The sequence below is a fragment of the Vollenhovia emeryi genome, unplaced genomic scaffold, assembly GCF_000949405.1.
Source record: "Vollenhovia emeryi isolate VEMERY1.0 unplaced genomic scaffold, V.emery_V1.0 DF939126.1, whole genome shotgun sequence".
Taxonomy (NCBI): domain Eukaryota; kingdom Metazoa; phylum Arthropoda; class Insecta; order Hymenoptera; family Formicidae; genus Vollenhovia; species Vollenhovia emeryi.
The window spans coordinates 3,040,326-3,061,870 of record NW_011967240.1 but is presented as its reverse complement, the minus strand read 5'-3'; the positions used below and the strand labels follow the sequence as shown (position 1 = coordinate 3,061,870).

The following is a 21,545-nucleotide window of genomic DNA, read 5'->3' as shown; positions in this document are numbered from 1 at the left end:
GAGAGAGAGAGAGAGAGAGAGAGAGAAAGAGAGAGAGGCGGTAGTCATTCCTGCGTTATCCCGCTCCCATTTCTTGCATTTTCCCCCGAAGCGAGGCGATGCGCCATCGGCGACGTGGACTAGGGAGATCGTCGCAACTGATTGCGCGCAACTTTTCACTCACTGCTGATTGTGATTGGGCATAGGGCTGGTAAGTGGCGGTCTCCACGAGAAGAAGCTGCTAAACGACCTGCTGGACGCGTACAACGTGCTGGAGCGGCCGGTGGGCAACGAGTCCGAACCCCTCCAGCTAAGCTTCGGCCTCACGCTCATGCAAATAATCGACGTCGTAAGTGCCCAATCTATTTTCTTCAGCTTCTCCATCCGGCGTTGGATTATTTTCTCCCCGGGCCTTCGACGTTCAACCATCGGAGGCTCGTCGCGCGTCCCTCTTTTTCATAAATTTTCTTTTATTGCTGTTACTGTATTTCTATGTTCGGATGCACAGATCTTTTGGACGTTCTTTACAGATCTTATAAATGTTTTATTTTTGTATTTTTATATCTGCCGTCATTTCTTTCTGAAAGGACACAGTGATCGATTTCTGTTCACTCGGTTCACTCATTTATTCTTATTTATTATCCGATTAGTGAAGTGTCATAATCGATGTCCGGTCTTTGAAATTTCAAGAAGGTTTTAACAATCAGAGTTCGTTACTGGCATGTTATTGGCGCGACGTAAGCATATTCTATGTCACTGTGTTACTCGTACATTTTATTAATATTAATATTGACGATATACAAATTTAGCGCGCACCACTACACACATCCTGTCATGAAGATGACACTCGTATCAGGTGATATGACACACATATCAGAAATCTTGAATAGTCAAGAGAAACAATAGCATATTCTTGAGCGCGTTAAAACAATATACCATAATTTAGTTAACCTTCCTACTTTGTTTGCTGTGTCTATAAATGTTATATTTTTTTTAGCTCTACTAGATTAATTTTTTCAAACAACTTTAAAGATTAAACTCATCAGTTGAATCGATTCACGCGATTAAACATTTAAAAAGATTTAATTAATAATACAATTGAGCAACTTTTAGAATATTTCCTTACAGTGATTCGTAACGTGTTATTTTATTATTAGATTAAATCCTATCAAATTCTTCATCATCGACTAACAAGGTGCGACTAGTTACGTACATTCTGTGTATAGTAAATTTACATGTATACATGTTTATCGTTGACGAATACGCGAGTACGTTCGCAATCTTTAATCACATACGTTTGCAAAACGATGTTTGTAAAACAAAGAGCAAGCACTGCGACGCTGCGATTTGTAGACGCGTATCAGTGTAACATGTAGCACGCGCGCCAACGAATAAAAGTATTCCCGAATTTCGAAGTTGCGGTTCCAAGTTGGCTGCAGACAAATCGCGTGCACCGATCAACGTCACAGATCGACGCTCAGCATTCACCTAGTTCCGTAGACACAGTATAAATTGGAATAGTAGCATCGGGATCGTCCTTAGAGAATCGCTCGTCTCGACTGTTTGTGCATTTGCTGTGAGCACTTTGATGAAAGATGTTTCTTAATTATCCTCGCGTTTGTGCATCCATAATTAATTAAAAGAGAAAAGGCGGAACCTTGTAATTTCATACACGATCAGGTGTACGTGTATTCGTCAAAATAATTCACACGTAAATGTGAAATGTCGTCAAATTACAAGAAACTACTCTCTAAAAGTCAATCAGTGGATTATCACTGAAAACAGTGAATAGTCACTGATTTACAGTTATAAGTACACCACTGCAATTTCCAGTAGTATATTTATAACTGCAAATTAGTGACAGATGCCTATTATTGCACAGCAAGACGCCAACTATTATTTGGACGCGTTAAAGCGAGCATCGCTGGCCGAAAAAAATTGTTTCTATGTTAGCTCAAAACTTTTCAACCCACCCTCGTATACTAAATTACTTTTTGTTGGGACACGAAAATTCGTAAAACCGTATTAGGGAAAAAGCAACAATCATTGATCTAAAAGCCTGTTAAATATCGTGCTTAATTTTTACAATTTTAACATTTTTTTACTCAATCAAATATTTATAGATTTTATTAACTATATTGAACACTCGACACATATTAGCTTCTTTCAGAATGAGTTTATATTGGTGACAAACTGAAAGCTGTCAAGTAATGTCGTAAAACGACTAGTTACTTAATTCAGCTATCTCTTTAGCTCTCGAGAGCGAAATTTATTACTATTCGTCCCTCCATTTCCGAGTTTCGCGCTGATTCGGTGGCGAAGGGGTCCGAACGGGAGTTAAAGCACAACTTCCGCAAAGAGGCGATGACCGAGTCCTGCGTCTCGCATGCGAAACAGGAAGCTTTTAATTTCCGAAATCCGTATTGTCGATTGTGGGGCCGCGGCGCGCCGGCTCCGACGTTACCCCACGGCTCTCGCTCCCTCTCGGCCGAGAAAGGCAATATCGCCCGGCTTCGTGGTGCACGCGCGGCCCCGAATATAAATAACGTTGTGCATGCACACGAGCGTGCACGCCGCGCTTCGCACCGCCGTTTATCTTCGGCGTTGCACGCCGCAATTTTCGACGCGGCGCCAGGGGATGCGCGATAAACCACCGAGAAGGATATCGAGTCGAGGGACGCGAGAGCGCGGTATTGTGATCACGCTGGGTGTAATAATAATGTTCCGGTATTGATATTGGGAGAGCGTGTTGTGTTAATCTACCACTAAAAATTCAAAAGATTATGTAGCCACAACATGTCTCCCTCGGGCGAGATATTTCTCCCGCGCGTCAGATTGTTTTTCAAAATAATGTTAGCATATCCTTATGACGTTAGCGTTCTGTTTATCGAGTATCTCGCGGTGTCTTTTATCACCGGCGCGTAAATGAAAAATTTTATGATAATTAAAAGTTATTTATAAAGTCACCGCACGTTTACACGCCTCGAGAGCACGACACGGTGATTATTAAAATATGTATAATATCCTGTGATTCAGAAGATACTCGCGTCGCGGAATACAAATTAAAGTGTATGCGCCTTATACGCACGTGCTGTATCCGCAGACTTCTATACACTACTAGACTGCTACCTTCGGGCTGAAAGGTGAGGCAGGAGTTCCATGTCTTGTTAGGTCAATAAAGTAGTAGTCGCTGACAGACCGATGCACACATGGTGTAAAGACACGAGGTGAAAGATTGCGCGTGTAACCAATTTTTGGGACAAATTGTTCATTGGTTCTTCCTGCATTCAACTGCAATGATTTGCAGTTTGAAGGTTGGGGCAAATTTTTGATTGGTCAATTCGGTAGTTTGAGCCACTTCTGATCGGTTGACACTGCGCATCCACCAGATTGCTTCACCTTGTATCTTTACACCATGGATGTACACATCTACTTCATTTACCCAACGAGACATGGCGGAACTCCTCCCCTTTCAGCTCGAAGGTAGTAGTCGAGTAGTACAAGTCTGTGGCTGTACCTCAATTTAAAAGAACAGCAAACACGTATCCGTAGCCTTATTGTTCTTATTATTTGTAAATAGGATTGTGTCTTGCTTCAACCTTCCGCAAATGTTTATTGCGTTATGATAAAAACACTTGCTTGTACGGGTGTGTGTCATGTGTGCGAGTGTACGCGATTGTCCGCGATGTATTGAGCTCGGATTCGTGGGATTGCTAAGCCCAAATGACTGTGCCGGATCAGTCATCCCTGCGGGGGCTGCATCTAGATTGCACATCGCTGCATGTTGCTGCCATCTGCATCCCGTGCACTCGTGCACACGTGTCACTGCCTATCGCTTCTGCGCATCCAGGCATTTCGGCGTATGCCACTGCGATCACTGCGGATATCTATAAAGCTCTGGCTGTACGAAAAGTGCGTGTTCGAGATAGCAACTTATTCGGGATACCCGACAAAGCTCCCCTGCATGCTAACAATAAGATAGACGTTTGCGCGACCCAACGACTCTTCTGAATGACACAGAGAGAGTCGTTTTGCAACCGCGCCAGAAATTTGGCGGAGAGCCTTTGTTAATATCCATCCACTAAACATTTCTGCAAGCTCATTTCGAATCAAAATTCCGTTTCATTTAAAATAAGGTTCTCTGCTTATAAATGCGCGAAGCTGGCCGAGAAAGTGTTATTCCAAAACACCTATTTTTTAACTAAACTTCAACTGGGTCCTTTTAAGGTATAAATCAATTAGAAACGTAAAAGCCATTTAGGACCTGGCACAGGTGGAGGTAGCCAATTAAATTACTAAGTGAATCCATATACCGTGTTTTTTCCAACCTGTCCTGCGCGCCGTTACCACCGGACGTATAACGCAGGTTCTTCGTTAGGTGGAATCAGTGAATTCACGTGTTATACAATCGTTGAACGATTTTTGATCAATTATTTTAAATGCTATACGTAGCATTCATTACAATAACAGGGTGTCCAGCAAATTCAATGAAAAAAATTCCCTGACTTTTTCAGGTTTTCCAGGAACCGGAATTAATTTTTCCCTGACCGTTTAGTGTAACTTTTTTCAAGATGCATAATTTGTATGGTACATTTACATCTGTATGGTAAATCAAGTAAATGTTAAATGACGAAGCCCTTGACATTTTTCTCGGGTAACAAAAGTTCGGAATTTAAAAAGGTAAAAATTAAAGCAATTATACCATCTATGTGTAATACAATGTGCAATAGGAACGAACATATCATTACAAACCATTCAAATCATTTGTGATACCGTACGTAATAATATATGATGCTTTCGTTTTGCTTAACTGCATTTTGTTTGCAACTTACTAGATAGTAACTTACTTAGATAGTACTGTTTAGTAATTCATCTTGTTTTATAGTTTTGCCTCAGTTGAACACATTGAAATAAAATAACACGACGATGAAAATATAAATTACCGACCGCGCTTATGAATAAATTGATGTTTAGCAAAACAGAAGATTAGTGTGCTGAGAGAGAGAGAGCCAAAGAAAAGTTTATTTTTTAAAAACTTTAAATTAATCATAAAAAAATGTGAAACGATATAAAAATCCAGATAAATCGTAAAATTTCCTGACATTTCCAGATTTCTAAAATTCGTGATCTCGGGCGTCTTAGCCAACTCGATCACTGAGGCTGTGATAATATTATGGGGGGTTATTGCAATGAATGCTAAGTATAGCATTTAAAGAATTGATGAAAAATCGTTCAACGATTGTATAACACGTGAATTCACTGACGATAATGATTCCACCTAACGAAAAACCTGCGTTATATGTCCGGTAGTAACGGCGCGCAGGACAGGTCGGAAAAAACACGGTATATGGAGTCACTTAGTAATTTAATTGGCTACCTCCACCTGTGCCAGGTCCTAAATGGCTGTTACGTTTCTAACCTATTTTTTGTATATATTTAATGCAACGTATTCGTTTCAAGTTATTCGTAAATGGGTGTGTCTGTAAAAAAATCTGAGCTTCTACTGTAAAAACGAAGTAGTTTGCATCCTGCATGTAACGTGTACGTACTCTGATTTTATTTTCAAGCAATCAATAAGAAGCTTTTAATGTCATCGCACACTGAATTAATCAGCGGAAATTTAATTGTAAGGGTTATCGGTATGTGTGCGTGGCGCGATGTCGCTACCCGTCTTCCTCTAGCCCGACAAGTAGGAAGAAACGCGGTGATCTATTTTTTTCCACAAGGATTCTAAAAACATTGTTGTCAATAGATAAATATATGCAAAAAGTGGGGGTAGCTATACAACCCCATCGTTTATCTAAACCATCGATAAAGTCGCCTTCTTACTAGAGTCTCATTTCTTTTATATCAGCTGATGTCTACAAATTGTTCACATATCTTTACGCAATGTGGTCGTTCATGTCATCGTTCATTTACATATGAGAAATGAAAGAACGTAAATTCAAAGGCACATTTTTGCACGAGACGTTTGTAAAAATTTTCCATTTCATGTTACGAATAAGCACTTTCAAGATGGACCAAACAAGTTTTAATAAATGCCCTTAGAAAAAAGCTGAATATATTATTTTCAACAATTTTTTCCAACCTTATATAAATAGTTTCATTAAAAAAATACTAATTTCATACGAAATAACAATGAATTTTTATTACAGCACTGACATGCGTTTTCTTTTCAATTAGCGCTAATTCTCTTCATTGAATTTACTTTATTCTATACCTATCAGCTTGTTTTTCCGATTACAATGATATTAAAACCGATTGTATTTTCACCTCGCTCTCGTCTGGCTTCTCAGACGCCAAGGTCCTACACCTCGAGTACTACTGCGAATTCTTTTTACGGCATTAAGCGAAATCGATCATTTATTCGGAAGCTCCTTCTCATGGCGCTTTGAACGCCATGGCGCTTGAAATCATGAACAATTTCGCTCTTGAAACGCCTGCTCGGGAGTGAGTTTCAATAGTGTTCCGCAGAGGAATAGTACTTAGCCCGGAGATTAGCCGAGTTTCAGAGCTCACTTGCAATGGCACCGACTATCTCGTTTCTTCGGGGCCGGGCGGGTGTGCACGCGCCCGCTCGCTGCACACCGACGTTTCGCCGTCGACGAAGCGGGAAGGAAACTCGCGGTGTTATCGTCAATGCGCGCAATATATTTCGGCACGCGTTCCCTTAGGGCTGCTTAGACTTATCTCATGATGAGTTTGTCTTGTAGATAAACGCAGCTTAACAAATCGGCTGTGGGCTGTATCCTATCCTAGACGTGAAAATAACTAGCTGCACTTGCGCGATTTGTCGCGAGTCGTACAAACGTCGTCGTGCAATTTATTATTAGACGATTCTGAAGTTTACAACTCTCGGTGTTTGTTCTTTAGGCAAGTGTTTACAGGGGACGGAACTTGAGGCCCGCGAATGATAGCGGGATAAATAGCGGAGTGATATACGGCCGCTGTGTAAGACGTTAATAGCGCATTTCTTATTCGGATAAAAATCTTTTGGAGAATATCGGGAGAATATCGAAAGAAGCCATCACTTTCTGCTGTTTCGTAATTGTCAACATTAAACGTTCTGATAATGAAATCTGCCATGTAAATTCTATTGAAGTCCGTTTGAATTAAGTGGAGAATAAAGTATTACTATTTTTATCCGTCTGTTTAAAACTTTTACTTACTATACTTAGGGCCGGTTGTTCCAATCTTTTGGCAAGTTAACTACTAGTTCAATCATACATATTGTCTTTGTTTTTGCTTCAAATTAGACAAAGATAAAGATATAATTTAATTATTAATTAGTTTACCATGAAGTTGGAAAAATCGGCTTTTAAGGCCTGTGTCCACGATGCTAGAACTTGGTCCAAGTTCTGGTTTCGAGAAATTGCAGCTATTCCATAAAAGCTGCAAGCTGATTGGCTACACATTTTGGACACATCGTGGACACAGGCCTTTATAATTCAGACTATTGATGTCTCAATGTTTCTCTAATTAATATTAATTTTCATCTGATACATGATAATCTAATTATATTTTCTAATAAAAGGAAAATATGGATAATCAGAACTTTATGAATAATTAATTTGCTCAGAAAATGCAGTGTGACAACTATAAATTTGTATTCTGTAATTTTGTTTCTTTCAATAAAGGTATATTTTACGTGGCGGTGTATAGAACAATCAGAAATCTTTTACGTATTTCAAACGGATATAGGGAATTAAGCTCCCAATCTTTTCTATTTCCTTCCTTATATACAGTCAGCAGTAATGAATCGCGTTCCTTTTTTCGTGCCGTTTGTTACAATCTAAACTGGAGCTTAAATAACCAATTGGAGCTGCGGAATCGATAATAATTCAAAGTCTTAGTGAAATCGAATTGGAAATGAAGTTGGAACGTGAACGACTTTCGTGATGTAATACAGAGACGTACTTTTGAGGCGATGCAATCGGTTTCTCTTGTTTATTCTCAAGCTGTGGTATTTATTGCAAATTTTACTTTCAAATAAGATTTCACACTTTCTTTATTAAATTGGCATATTTTAACAATAAATTTGCGATCGTACAGTGGTGTTCTCTAAATTTCATCAAGACTCAATACGAACATTATGGATCGACATTTCAAAATTATTTTACACGAAAGAAAATGTGAAAGTCCTCCGTATGTGTTTAATTTTGTATTTTATATAATGTTCTATATTTGCTTCGTACATTTCGTCAGTCGTACGTTACATATCGCGAGAAATTGCGTCTTATAATTTTCGCATCAACAACATCCACCATTTCTTGTTGCTCATCGTAATTATTCTCATTTGCCGAGTAACGAAAGCGTCTCACGTAACTGGAAAATTACACGTACACACGTACGTTAAACGCACGTTTCACGGTGCATCATTACGACAGATCCAGATTCCCCGGCATGTCCTCGCACTAATACTCGGTGCATTTACGTCGACCGCACACAAACCAGAGCTTTCTTCGCTTTCCCAAGAACTGAAATACTGCCGCGTTGGTTATACTTTGCGAAACGATTCTCGAAATGACGGCGATCTAAGTTATAGCGTTCCCAGGTCGAAGAAAACTGCACGTTCGCTACACTTGCTCGCGTATTCTAGGGGAAATTTATTTCGATCATGTATCTAGTTTTTCTTAGTCATAGCTTGCTGTTCGATTAAAATTTTCCACCGTGAAAATATGTAACAATTGTTAACGATTACAAAAGGCAATAAACGATTCTCGAGATTTGTTTTATGTGGGTACGTGTCTGAAAATACGCTGCCGTTCTTAACGTTTATGATTATTTCAATGTGGAATATTTTATTGCAATTAATGTAAAATTTTACGTTAAATTGCGAAATTTTTTATTTACTCTACTTTTTATTCGGAATATTTATCGCGCAAAAATGCAATTGTCTGAAAATTCAGAACGCCGTATCACACATCCTGCTTTTTATTATGAGCAATATAACTTATGGGTATGCAATATATCGATTTTTTCGCACCGCGCGCACGAATAAATTTTTGGCGAGCGCAAAACTGGTTTCGTCCGATAATCTAGATCGATTTTCGCGTGACGCTTGGCCCATTTCCATTCGTGGTTCTATATTATAAACGCTCCGCAATTTCGTGTCACGAATGCTAAACAAACGTGGAATACTTCGACGACAAGTGCGTTCAATCCATACAAATTTAGTGGGAATTTAAATACTAAAAACGTGTTTCACATTCTTTTTTATACGTAACAGCAAAGCAATTGTCGTTTTCTACCTTATGGTTGCAGATTAATTGTAAAATCTGGAATTTATCAATTTATAAAACGGTTCTCAGTTAAAATTTACTCAATCGGAGATATAACCCGTCTCCTATTTTAACCGAATAAAAAAGTGTCATCTTTGATGCTCCGTGACAAGTTAATAAACTCCTGTAATTGCATTTTCAATGAAACAAAGTTTGATGTAACGACATTATGCGCGATATTAAACTTAGGATTAAATTGTCAGCAGTTGTTACTACATATATTGTTACATCCATATTTCCCTTGTCTTCTAGCATACTTTATATATATATATATATATATATATTAAAGTAAAATTTGAGCAGTGATATTAAAGATTTCGTGTCAGTTCCACAAACGCTGAGGTTATTTGTACTAAGATTTATCGAATTCCTTATCGTAATTTAAATGGTTGCTGAAAGTGCTTAATTAAAATAATTTCTAAAGTCTATCACGTCCGCGAGGCATAGTTTATCAAGTTAAAGCATTTTCCAACATCCATTTTCTGTCGGAAAACTTCTTGCTTCCACTGGAATCTCAAAGTTAGGAGCAAAAATGAGGTTCCGCAGCCAGTGTCAGAAATGGGATGATAGTCTTTCAACTCTCGAGTTCTTTGTACTCAACATATACACAGTTTTTAAATGAACGCATTTCATAAATTCTACAAAATTCTTTATATTTACTTTTAATTGTCCGTTTAAAATTATTCGCCAATCAAGGTGAACATCCAAAAAAGCAAGGAGGACACAAAATTAGATAATATGAATGACAATAATTTGCAATTCTGATAATTTTTTGACAATATCAAAAGTTCAGTAATATAAATTAAAAATAATTTAGAAATAAATGAAGTAATATGAATAATTGGAAAACTAATGAATCTTGAACAGAAAGTAAAAAGTGTTCAAGAATCTTAATAGCAATTATTTTCAACGTTAAACATTTTTCAAGCGATCGTGCATCAAGTTGATGTAATAGTGTTATTTTCAACGGGCCACAGCTGCGGGAAATATCAAGATAAATAAGTTGATATTACGTTAATTGTCGTAGACGCTAAGCAATTTGGCACCCCCGAGTAGAAAGCTTAAGTAGTTAAAGCCAGTTTGCGATCAGCCGCGGCTTCGAGAAATTCAAGAGATTTTAAGGAAGAAGGGCTATATCCCCAAGGGCACTAAGGTTAAAACCTCGGCGAAATAGGCTGCGGGCGAACTTGCCAAAAGAGGGTCTCGCGATCTGTAAATCCTTGGTTAAGCCAGGACGTGCTAAACGCGATTGGTCTGAAATAAGGGCGAGCGGCTCAATGAAATTTGCATAGTCGATGCAGATTTGCATGCGCATATTACATGATCTCTTTAAAGATATAACATAGTTGGCCTAAATATTCCAGATGACAAATACGCACAAGTAAAGTTCCTGTAAATGTTAAATTAACTACCAAAACAATCATGAAACAAAATCGGTGATTATAATTATTGTTTACTTAATGGCATTTTCAAGATATACCGTGACTGATGCCGAAAGCCTCAAAATCATTAATGTTCTATAATTTTATCAAGAAATTATTTCTTAACTGGACAATTGTTTGCTTAAATGTTTCCTCTATAAATATTATTTACACTATTTTTCTAAGTCAATTAATGTTATCAAATGAAATGTATATATTGTTCCAAAGTCACATAAATCAGGGCGTATCGAGATAAACTTAGAATTCTTCTTGTTTGCGATCTTAATGCGCTTTCGTACCATGTAAAATCGCGCAGAGAAGTGCGCTTGCTACGCGAATGCCGAGCGTGCCGCAATTCGATTTCGCACACGACGTGATGCAATTCGCAAGTGGAAGAAAGCCAGCTAATGGGGCCGGAACGACGACGACGACGACGACGATGGGAAGGAGTCGCAGGGTTTCTATCTACTCTCATCCTCAATTCGCTTCATCGTTGTTCCCCGGTAGTGGCAAACGCGGGCGCGAGTGACGCATAGCGTCAAAGATGCGCCAGAGGCCGCAAACTGGATTTGTTCGACGGGGAAACGCGCAGCATTTGTGCAGCATTTGTGCAGCGAGCAACCCCCGGTTGCGCCGCATTACCGTTTATTATGGCGGGTCACGTACCGCGAAAAGTTTTCCGGGCTCGTCGCCCTACATTGAATTAACTGTCCGCGCGCCGTAAATTCATCACTATCACCGCAATGACGTCAAAACATCGCGAACAAGATAAATGAACGATTAAGATAGGAGCGAGCTATTATCGCGTCACGCGAACTCGCGCGTACTTTATCATATAAATAATAGCGGCGGTAAAGATACCATTGATTAACAAATCTCAATCAATTTACCCCGATATGTTACTCTCTGTTTTATTTTACCCTCTCATTGATTAGTCCGCGTTTTTTTTTCATCCTATTATACGAGCTACGTGAGCGATACGCCCATACAACACAAAAGCTTGCAACAACGTTGCTGCAACATTACAACATTGCATATTGTAGTGTAATGGTACATAGATATTGCAGAGACATTATTTTACAATATTACTTCAGTAAAATTGTAGTAATATTATTTTAAAATATTGATACAATTATGTTTGTAATATGTATATTGTTTTCTCATCTCACTTTTATAGTTTACTAGAAATGACAAAACGCGCACTTTGCGCGCGCAGTTTGTAGTTGAGCATTGTATATTTTTAAGAATTTGTATATATGCAAAGAAGTAATTGTATGCGCAACGTCAATTTAAAATAAATGGTAATTTATCACTCACTGAGACGAGTCGCAACAGCAGAGTTGTACATCGTTAACTAGGTATATGTGTTAAACTGTAAAAATACAGATATGCATATGATTATTATAGACCAATCACGTAAAATAAAAATTATTGTATTAAATATACTTTATATTTTATATTTTTTAAAATAGGTATTTATTAAAATAATTATGTAGAATACTGAAAAAGTCTTTCTTTTAAATATAAACTCACAAAATTATATATGTATGGTTTTGTCTCTAACACTTATTCGAATTCTCGTTCGAATCGTTTGAATAAATAAAGTAAAAACACAGAACAGATGCTTTATTTTGCACAAGTAGCAAATAACATCAAAATGTAAGACACTTACCTCACCATTTCTCCGCCGTTGCCCGATGCCTCCCGGGCCATCTCCTCCTCTCAGATTTCCTTGTTGCACTAACACAACACTCACTCGCGAAAATTATCGATCGCACGAAATTTCGGACACTCCCGTACGCGACGTGAAATACCGCGAATGCACAAAGTAACAAATATCGCGTGACTTTCTGTCATACAAATTACTCAAACTAACAACTTGCATTTTTGATTCGGAAGAATGGATAAATCACTATTGAATTGGCGATATAAAACGCAACGCGAGTATCGGAAGCATAATCTGCGGTGAAGAAGTAGCTATTAGTCCGATAAATAGTTGTTATTAATTGCAACAGTTAATCGAGATAATTTTTGATTACATTTACATACTGTAACAATGTGCGACAAGCGATTTTTTTACTTCCTGTCCGTTTGTACAGTACAGCGCGAATGCCGAAGTCGCACAAATTTCTCTCTTTTCCCGAAAATGGAGCAGATTGCACGAAATCGATAGATAATGAAGAGCGCGGTGCGTAAATGAGATGTAACCGCGACAAAGCACCACGGTTTACGTTCATATTTTAGATGAGTTAGTCTCGTAAAATATCTATGTATACGTTGATAAAGAGCCGTCGCCTCAACAAGCAATTCGTTTCTCATTACAAGTTGTAGAAACTTAATAATTAATCGAGGAACGTTACCTAATAAAGATGTGCAAATCAATAGCGATTTATCCCTGCATTTATCGCGATCGAGTCTTGGAAACCGATAACGCAAAAGTAATAACACGCACGGAGCGACTCTCGCCACTGCCTGCCGGCCCGACGTTCGGCGAGCGAGTGAGAGAGCGCAGCGACCTTCAGGTACACGATGGTACGCAAAAACATCGTACGTCACCGCGCCGAGTGAAAAACAACAAAAAAACCGTTGAGAATTCGTTGGCCTGCCTACGTAATGGAAAATTCCGTACTTAATATTTTATTGTACATTACTTTGTTCCGTGACTGTTGCTACGTTTTGCGTATTATTCCGCGGACTTATTGGTATTGATTAAATTAACGATTAATTCTGTTCAATCGAGAAAATGTTTCGAAACAAAAATCGTTGTTACTTAAATTCTAATTTCTAAGATTAGAGATTTTACCTCAATAGTTGTTAGCTCCTATGATCTTTTTATGATCTTTATAATACGTATACGTATTATACTAGATATTATATTATAATTTTATTATATACATAACTTTTTTAACTGCTGCGTTAATTTAATTATCTACAGATCTAATATTCTCGTAATCTTCAATGCATTCGGCGCATTCGAAAGGTCAAAAGACGTTTCGTGATTTTGATATGTTCAGTGATGATATATTCATTGTTGTTAGATTAATATACGATTGCCTCTTTTTCATAAATGTTTTATAGAAAAATATATTTATTGTGAAATATCGGAATCAATTGGATTGATATGCTATTTTTCTATTAGGTTATATGTGAGAAATTCAGTTATTTTACGAATTGGCGAAGTGTCTGACGTCTCTGCATTAGCAGCCGTGACAGTAGACGATTTTAATGGGAGAAAATCAAGTCTCTAATTATTTATCTTCGCACTCTTTCGTTCATAAACATGAATAAATTGCGGCGCGAGAAGCAGGAATGAATGCCAAACACGTATATCGCTTGAAACACGTCGTCTTTTGCGATCGGAAATTTCGGAAGGTGCACCGTCGGAAATTGAAACGGTGCGCGAATCATTGTCTGTACGTACAGAGACAAATCGTCGGCTTGTATTGCGTTTATGATACAGAACGCCCGTAAATGCGCTACGTGTTAGACAATATTGCTTTCGGCGCTGAAACGGAAATGCCGGTCACGCCGCGATTTCACCGTGGAAAATGACAATACATCCGGCGCGCGAACAGTTACTCAACCCTTTCCCCGGGGTAATCGCTTACGTCACGTAACAGCTGCGCAGCTAGTCGGCAAATTTTCGCCTTGGAATAAAAATTTTTACGTCGCTCGCCCTCCAATGACGGTGGATCGAGAAGTTAATATCGGGGCTAAAATAATAAAGCCATGCGACTACAGCGTGAGCAACGATGCGAAATAAAGCGGGCGATATCTTCGCTCGTGACGGAGACGTGCAATCAGCGCATCGGGAATCAAGTACAATCGACAATTTCTATTTTGTTACGAGATTACGGAATCGCGTTAAAGTATCTGAAATTAACGTTGCAACGTCGCTCTCCGTTCGCGTGTCCCGCATTCGGGAAAGTTATCGCTGGAACGGCAACTAATTTGTATTATTTGCTACGATATAAATTGATTCGCGGACGTAAAGTAAATCCCGAAACTTCGCCCGTACTCGGGATCCGCGCACGTGATCTGTGTGTATCACAGCTTTTCCACTGACGGCGGCAGCTTATCCCACTTCCGAAGGGGCCGTGAACGTGTGACCCGTTGCCGTCGCATGCAGCCCATTCTTCGGCGGATATGAGAAAACGAGCTCTCCCCGAACGCGCCAATACGGCCGTACGCGCGGAAATGAAAAGTGAGAATTATTAATCGTGCGGCGAGCGGGGAGAAACGCGGGCGAATGTGGGACGCACGTTGCGGATTCTTTCGGTCGTGTCAGCGATTCACTTCGCACTTCAATGCGACACGTGGCATAATAATGACGAAATAAAATGGCTTGGTAACAAAGGATTTAATATTTCGAAGCGAACGTAATAACGCGCGCGCGAGATGGTACAAGCTAATCGAATTTGTCTCCCCCGTAGGGGAGTTTTACAAATCCTTCTTTCCCTCTTCTCGTCGAGACTTCTCTTTCCTCTTTACGGAATTCGCCAGCGCAGAGACATCAAAAGATCGGTCACTAACAAAATTACATGTGGCATCTGCTTCCGACTCCGATCGTCGACGATTGCTCTCGATAACTTGTTCGAAGAAAGTTTCCGCACTTACGGGCGAGTTTATACTTCCGTAAATCAGTTCTCCGCACCGGGGATAAAGTTTACGCTCCTTCGCGTGGTAGCCGCGCGATTTTAAGCTCGTTGAGAAAAATTGTAGCGATTTTGTAACTGCGTCTCTAGAAGGCTCTTAAGTTTCGACGAGCTTTTTATTCAATGGACATCCCCGGGCACCAAATTGGATACTTTCAAATATAAATTTAGTACGAATCAGGAAAGTTCAATCGATAGAAATTTTGAGCGTCGACAAACATTTCCGTAAATTGATCTCTCCTAACTAGTAAGCACTTATTTAATGCTATACTTATAAAGAAAAATGTATATTTAATATTCCCAAGATTTATGCAAATCCTTTCGATAATTACTTTTATCAATAATTAATTTTGTGCAAACAATACTCATGCGATTTTACTGAAAATTTTCTCTGCAGCTTAATCGCCACGAGTTTGCTCAATATTAAGCGTAGAAGGATTTTAGAACGGATTACATCTCAAAAGGTTTAATAAGTAGTGAATTTTAAATTAATTTCCGGTGGATTTTCCCGAGTAAAACTTTAATCAAGATATAATTATCGAGTTATTTACTCTATCGGATATTAAATAGTAACGGAGTAACTAATATTGATCTTGGCAATCTCTGAAAATGCTACATGAGGAAACATTATTTCAGATACCCTCGAAAACATTATACACGCAGAGAGAAAATACATCTGTCGTTGTTGTTTGCGATTGATTTAATTTCGCGCTTTGTTAAGTGCAAACATTTCGTAAAATGTCAGAAAGAAAATATAGACTCGTTTCTACTTTGACGTTTTTCTGGTGTCTTTGTTACTTTATGTGTGTGGTTCTTTTTTTTCGTTATATTGATTAGCAGTGAAAATAAAATTGACGCTCTTTTATCGTTCGTTTATTGTGGCCTCAAGGTGAGATTATGATAGTTGCGTTACGCAAATTGAACCATGGTAGAATTAACGATATCAAAGTGTATTGCAAATCATGGTAATAGTAAATCGAGTATTGCTTACAACACATGGCTTTTAACTCCACGCGAAATTGTGAAAAAATGCATTCGAGCGTTTAATATCAATTGGACGAATGTACTCGCGGCGGAATTATTCACTTCGACTAAACGAATGATCTATCATGATTTCACGATCTAAACTGAGATCGTGGAACCATGTGCGGTTTTATCGACTGACCGATGCACGTGATATGTTGCAACCTGTTGCGCTTGATGGACAGTCTTGAGCAATCCACTATCCGGTGTTTTCCTAATCGTTATTTAAATTTATCGTCCAAGAAACGCATATACGTATCAACATAAACGTCAAATTTCAAGTTTTACGCCTCTTTACATCATAACGCGAACGATTTATGACTGTAATAAATTTTAAAAGCCCGAATCTATTACAGACAATTCAAGTCCGTGCTTAATCCAATAATGTAATTATTTACCCCGAGTCTCTTCTGTCTCGTTGAAAAGTATTAATGCGTTATGATATTTTCAGGGGTGACAATTTTTTTTTCCGTACAATGAAATAATTATGTATCGACATACGTACGGGGCGCATATTGTTTCTTAGACGCGCGCTTTGTATATTTTTCATTCAATTATTGGGATGCTGGCACTAATTAGCGCAATCAGCGACGCAATGCTACAGAACGTAAATTCAATTGCGTTCTCGTTAAGCCGAAGTTATATCGCGGCGTGAAAAACAGTCGTCCGTTTATCAATTTTGCAGGCCGAACAATGCGCATTAGTTTACGAGTTCGCCGAGTGTGCCGTTTGTATGCGCGTGCATAATAATTATCGCACCGCGAATCTTCTGACTGCGGTAAAGTTACGCGTTTCACCTCGTTACGCCGCAGTTTCTGCATTCAAGTCCGCAGTCCGCGTTGTGCGACCGCGACAAAAGAATGCTCGCGTCTCAAAAATTGCGCGTGAAACCCAGAGACGAGCTGCACGGGGGTAGAAAAAGTAACTGCTGCAATTTATAATGCAGCAATTGTGCGTATATTAATATTTCGGGATAGCGCGGTTAAAGAAAAATCCACGCCGCGAGAATTTACGTTGCATTTACGTCGCGAGTTCCTTATTTCGCGCGCGGGATACGTTTGTTTCTCGGAAGATATCATGCTGTCAGCGGATATCGAGCACAGATTTCCCCGCGGAGAGCCTCATACGTTGCTTCCGCAGCATATCTTTCCGTTTCGCATGCAAATTTCATCACATGATCCGTGACATGCCGTGCACTTTATCACGCGTTGCAGACGCGCGCCCCCCAAAGATGCGCTATCATAAATTTCTAACTGCGCGAAATGGACAAACGATTTATATCACTATCGACATGTGTCCTCGCCGTAGCTAAGCGGCCGAAATTAATGGGTCAGGGAGATCAGTTCGCGAACTTGTTCGTGATCGCAACTGTCATAGATTTCGCATGAAATTGGCTTGATTGGAAACGTTGTGTAAAATTTATCGTGCTCGTCGAAACATCCTAAAGCTAGAGTATTTTCAGTAAAAGGAATTGTTAGTCGACATTAGACTGGCAGATGGTTTATTTATTTGATCCCGACGTTTCGACCATACGCTCTGGGACAAAAAGGACAGTTAGCAACCCATTTTGGGGTCCACAATTAGTAATCGAATTATTTGGATTGTTCGTAACTCTACTCTGGGAAAAATTTTGACCGTTTTTTTTGTAGTTAAGCAACTTAACATTTCGGTTAGTGCCTCTTAAGTGAAAATTATCTTTGCGTTACTGAATATCGACAGAAATAAGTGAGAGAATTGATTAGTATTAACAAAATTAATAAAATTCGTATGGCTCAAATGTGATAAATACCAATTTGAAGGAATGAAGGACTAAGGGCCGTGACTAAGGGTGTTAGTGCCTAAATATTTTATTCTAAATTTATTACGAAAAAATATCACCTCAGCCAGGGTTTGAACCTGGATCTCCCCCTTTCGCTAGGCGGCGTCTCAACCAATTCGACCACCGAGGCACATGGCAATACTCCTCGCAATAAACAGTCTAATGTTGATTTCCGAATGCCACCTATCGTGACAGTATTCGAAAACGAGAACCGCGCGCCAACTTAAATTCGTCAGTCTTAAAACACAGTACGATCATCCCTACACTGATAGAAAATTATGTAGTATTTGAGACTATAATTGCTTAGTAAAATAATTATAGCAAGGAATATCATTTATAGTATTTGTTACTAGTAGTAGTAGTAGAGCTACGAACGATCCAAATAATTCGATTACTAATTGTGGGCCCCAAAATGGGTTGCTGTCTTTTTTCCCCAGAGCGGGTTGTGGTCCTTTTCAAGGAATTTGATAATAAATATTATGTCATGAATATTAAATTAAAAACGGAGGTTTGACATCCATCTCTGGGCGTCACTCGGAGAACTACGTTCGAAGGCACGTCCACCCGACGTAACGTTTACCGTTAATTAACTACTGACGATTCACATTCTTTCGTTGCTAGAGTATTTTCATCACTAATTGATAGAATCTTTAAAGTCTCGTTAATCTAACAACGTATTTATACGCACCGTATATTTTTTCCTTTCGAAGAAATGAGTGTTTTCGCGTCAGCTTATATTACAAATTTTCAAGTTATCGGACTAGAGTAGAGACGTTTCGGACAGCATTTAAATTTCATTTCAAATGTTACGTTTGACGTTTTTGTCACAAGGCAATTTATAATCTATCTTTCGCTTTTCATTAAATTTATCTGCACCAAACTGCTAAATTATCTATTTTACAGATGTTATCGCGATTATAGTCAGATGTATTATAAAATTAACCGACATATCATAAAAAGATAGTTTAAACTCGCAGCTATAATAATCGTATAATGAAATGTTTCTCGGCGCGAGATGTTTCTACGCTCGTAGTATGCATCATCAAATCTAGGTGCACCTGTGAGAAAATGGAAACTCTGGCAAGACCTTTGTAATCGATATACCAAAGTCGTCGCTAGTAGTTCGTTGGATCGAGCTTAACGCGCGCAAGAGAGCAGCTATCAATCAGTGCAATCATCTCGAAATGGCGGCGGCAGTGAGATCAATCGCTACTGTCGATGGAACAACTCTGCACCGCGTTACGACCCTCTCGATTCCACTTAGCGCTGACTATCGCGTTGCAATCGATTCGAATGCGGCTTCCGTTCACAAAGGAGCACATCCGCTGTTGCCGCGCGGGTAAAACGCGCGCCATTAAAAGTCGTGCGGGAAAACGCGTATGCGCGGCCGTCAAAAATATTTTCCCACTCTTTATACACTTTGTCTCTATTCCGGACTAATAAAAATGCTAATAAAAAAAATCTCCACGGTAGAACACAAATTGAAAATGTGTGTCGTGGAAGATAAAGTCGCAGGGAGAAATTACTTTCCTAAATAATGTTTACCCGAATAAATGCATGTTTCTTCGCCGTTTATTATTACGTCACGTTTCAGGACCACTTATTCGTGATCGCCGAGGTGTGCAATCGAATCGCGTTTGGTTTGCGTTTATATTGGACAGCGCCTACTGCTCTCGCGCGAGAAATGTGTGTCATTAAAGTCGACAGGCTCTACACGCGAAAACGCGCGTTTCCGTCGAAAGCATCTCTATAATCGAACCAAATTTCGCATCGGGCGAGCTGATACGCATTTAACGGCCTTTTGGACATCCAATTATTCAGTGTGTTTGTCAAGAACAATACGATACTGTAACCCAATTTATATGAATAACAAATCAGTGTAATTTAAATAATAATACCGCGTACTAATAAACAGCCCAATCATATCGGAATAATTGCTTTAGTTCCTTAGTCGGTTAATTCGATTTTAATGTCCTATCGAATATTCCTTCGAGCGTGAACTTTGCAAAATTTTGCTTTGAAAATTCATGCGCATTTAGAAACGCAGATGTAAAATTAATCAACAATTAACCAGATGAAAGCTCACTCCGTATGAAAGCATGCGTCTAATAAAAGGAAAAACTCCGTAAAGTATAACCACGATTAAGCAGTTGATCGACCACGACCGGCGATGTGTTTTTAACACAGAAAATTTATTGCGATAAATATTACCTCAGCCAGGGTTTGAACCTGGACCACCCTTCGCTCTAGGCGGGCATCTCAATCAATTCGACCACCGAGGCATCTGATAATATCTGTCGCAATAACAGTATAGATGTTGTCTACGCGTATGTTTTCGACTTTTGTGAACTGCGCACCGATACGGATTGTCAGTTGTATCATATTCGCCGATTGATACGCATTATCCAATAGTTTTTGACGCTCGAAGAAATATTCGATAGGACATTAAAATCGAATTAGCCGACTAAGGAACTAAAATAGTGGAATTAAAGGTATATAAAGTAATGTTTTCAATTTTCTTTGTAATCTCCGCAATATATTCACAATGAATAGATCTATGTAGTAACGTGTATTAATTTCTGATGTCAAATGCAGTTTATTAAAAGTCTCCAACGGCTCCATTTTGCGACAGCGACGAGTTCGGCTCGTACTTGCAATTTGAAGCGTCGAATTGGTCAAAGTGGCCTTTGAATTGCTAAAGTTAATGGGTTAAACGTCGATAGGTGTAACCTCAACAGCGTCGATATTTTTACGAATTTTCTCAAAGTGGTTTATAATGAAAATGGACCGACGTCGACGTCGCTGTCGGCGTCGTCGTCCCACTTTTGTTATTGCATACAATGACATTACCGCGGTTTCATTCACTATAGACCGCTGTCACCCTTCAGCTATCCCTGATATTATACGCCTTTCGATATTGCTGTAACCCCAACGATTCGACTAAACTGCGGTCCGCTCGTTCTGTCACGACATACGACAACGTTTCTCTCCCTGTTTTATTATTTTTCGGGCAACTTTTTCACTTCCGCGTCACACCGTCGCCAAATGTGACCGACCATTATACGACCTCCTTACCGCAAGAAATTGTCAAGGTTCTTTATACGGCGAGCTAACGTCTTATAAAAACGTGACCACATTGTGTAGCTTACAATTAGCCGCTTGCCGGACTTCTCGTTGAAAACGGAAAGAAAAATGGCGAAAGGAGGTCGCACGTGCTGTGAAATCTCACGTATGTGTGCAACCGATTATTGCTTTCCGCTGACTGACAGACCTTTTATAATCTTATGCAATTGATGTCACGAAAGTCTTACATGCGTGTTCAAGAAAATTTTAGGGGGGAGGCTGAGAGCGACGCAGTTTTTTTTCC

At 39.2% G+C, this 21,545-nt stretch overlaps 2 protein-coding genes across 2 annotated transcripts in view; one reads left to right on the top strand and one right to left on the bottom strand.

Moving 5' to 3' along the window:
• Window positions 1-21,545, top strand: part of LOC105569020 (neuronal acetylcholine receptor subunit alpha-7-like) — a 218,285-nt gene that overhangs the window by 61,925 nt on the left and 134,815 nt on the right. The window contains exon 2 of the mRNA XM_012025139.1: window positions 186-328. Within this exon, the coding sequence (XP_011880529.1) occupies window positions 186-328 (143 nt within the window). The remainder of the gene's footprint in view (window positions 1-185; window positions 329-21,545) is intronic.
• LOC105569019 overlaps window positions 1-21,545 on the bottom strand; it is a 197,893-nt gene that overhangs the window by 77,065 nt on the left and 99,283 nt on the right. The window lies entirely within an intron of this gene.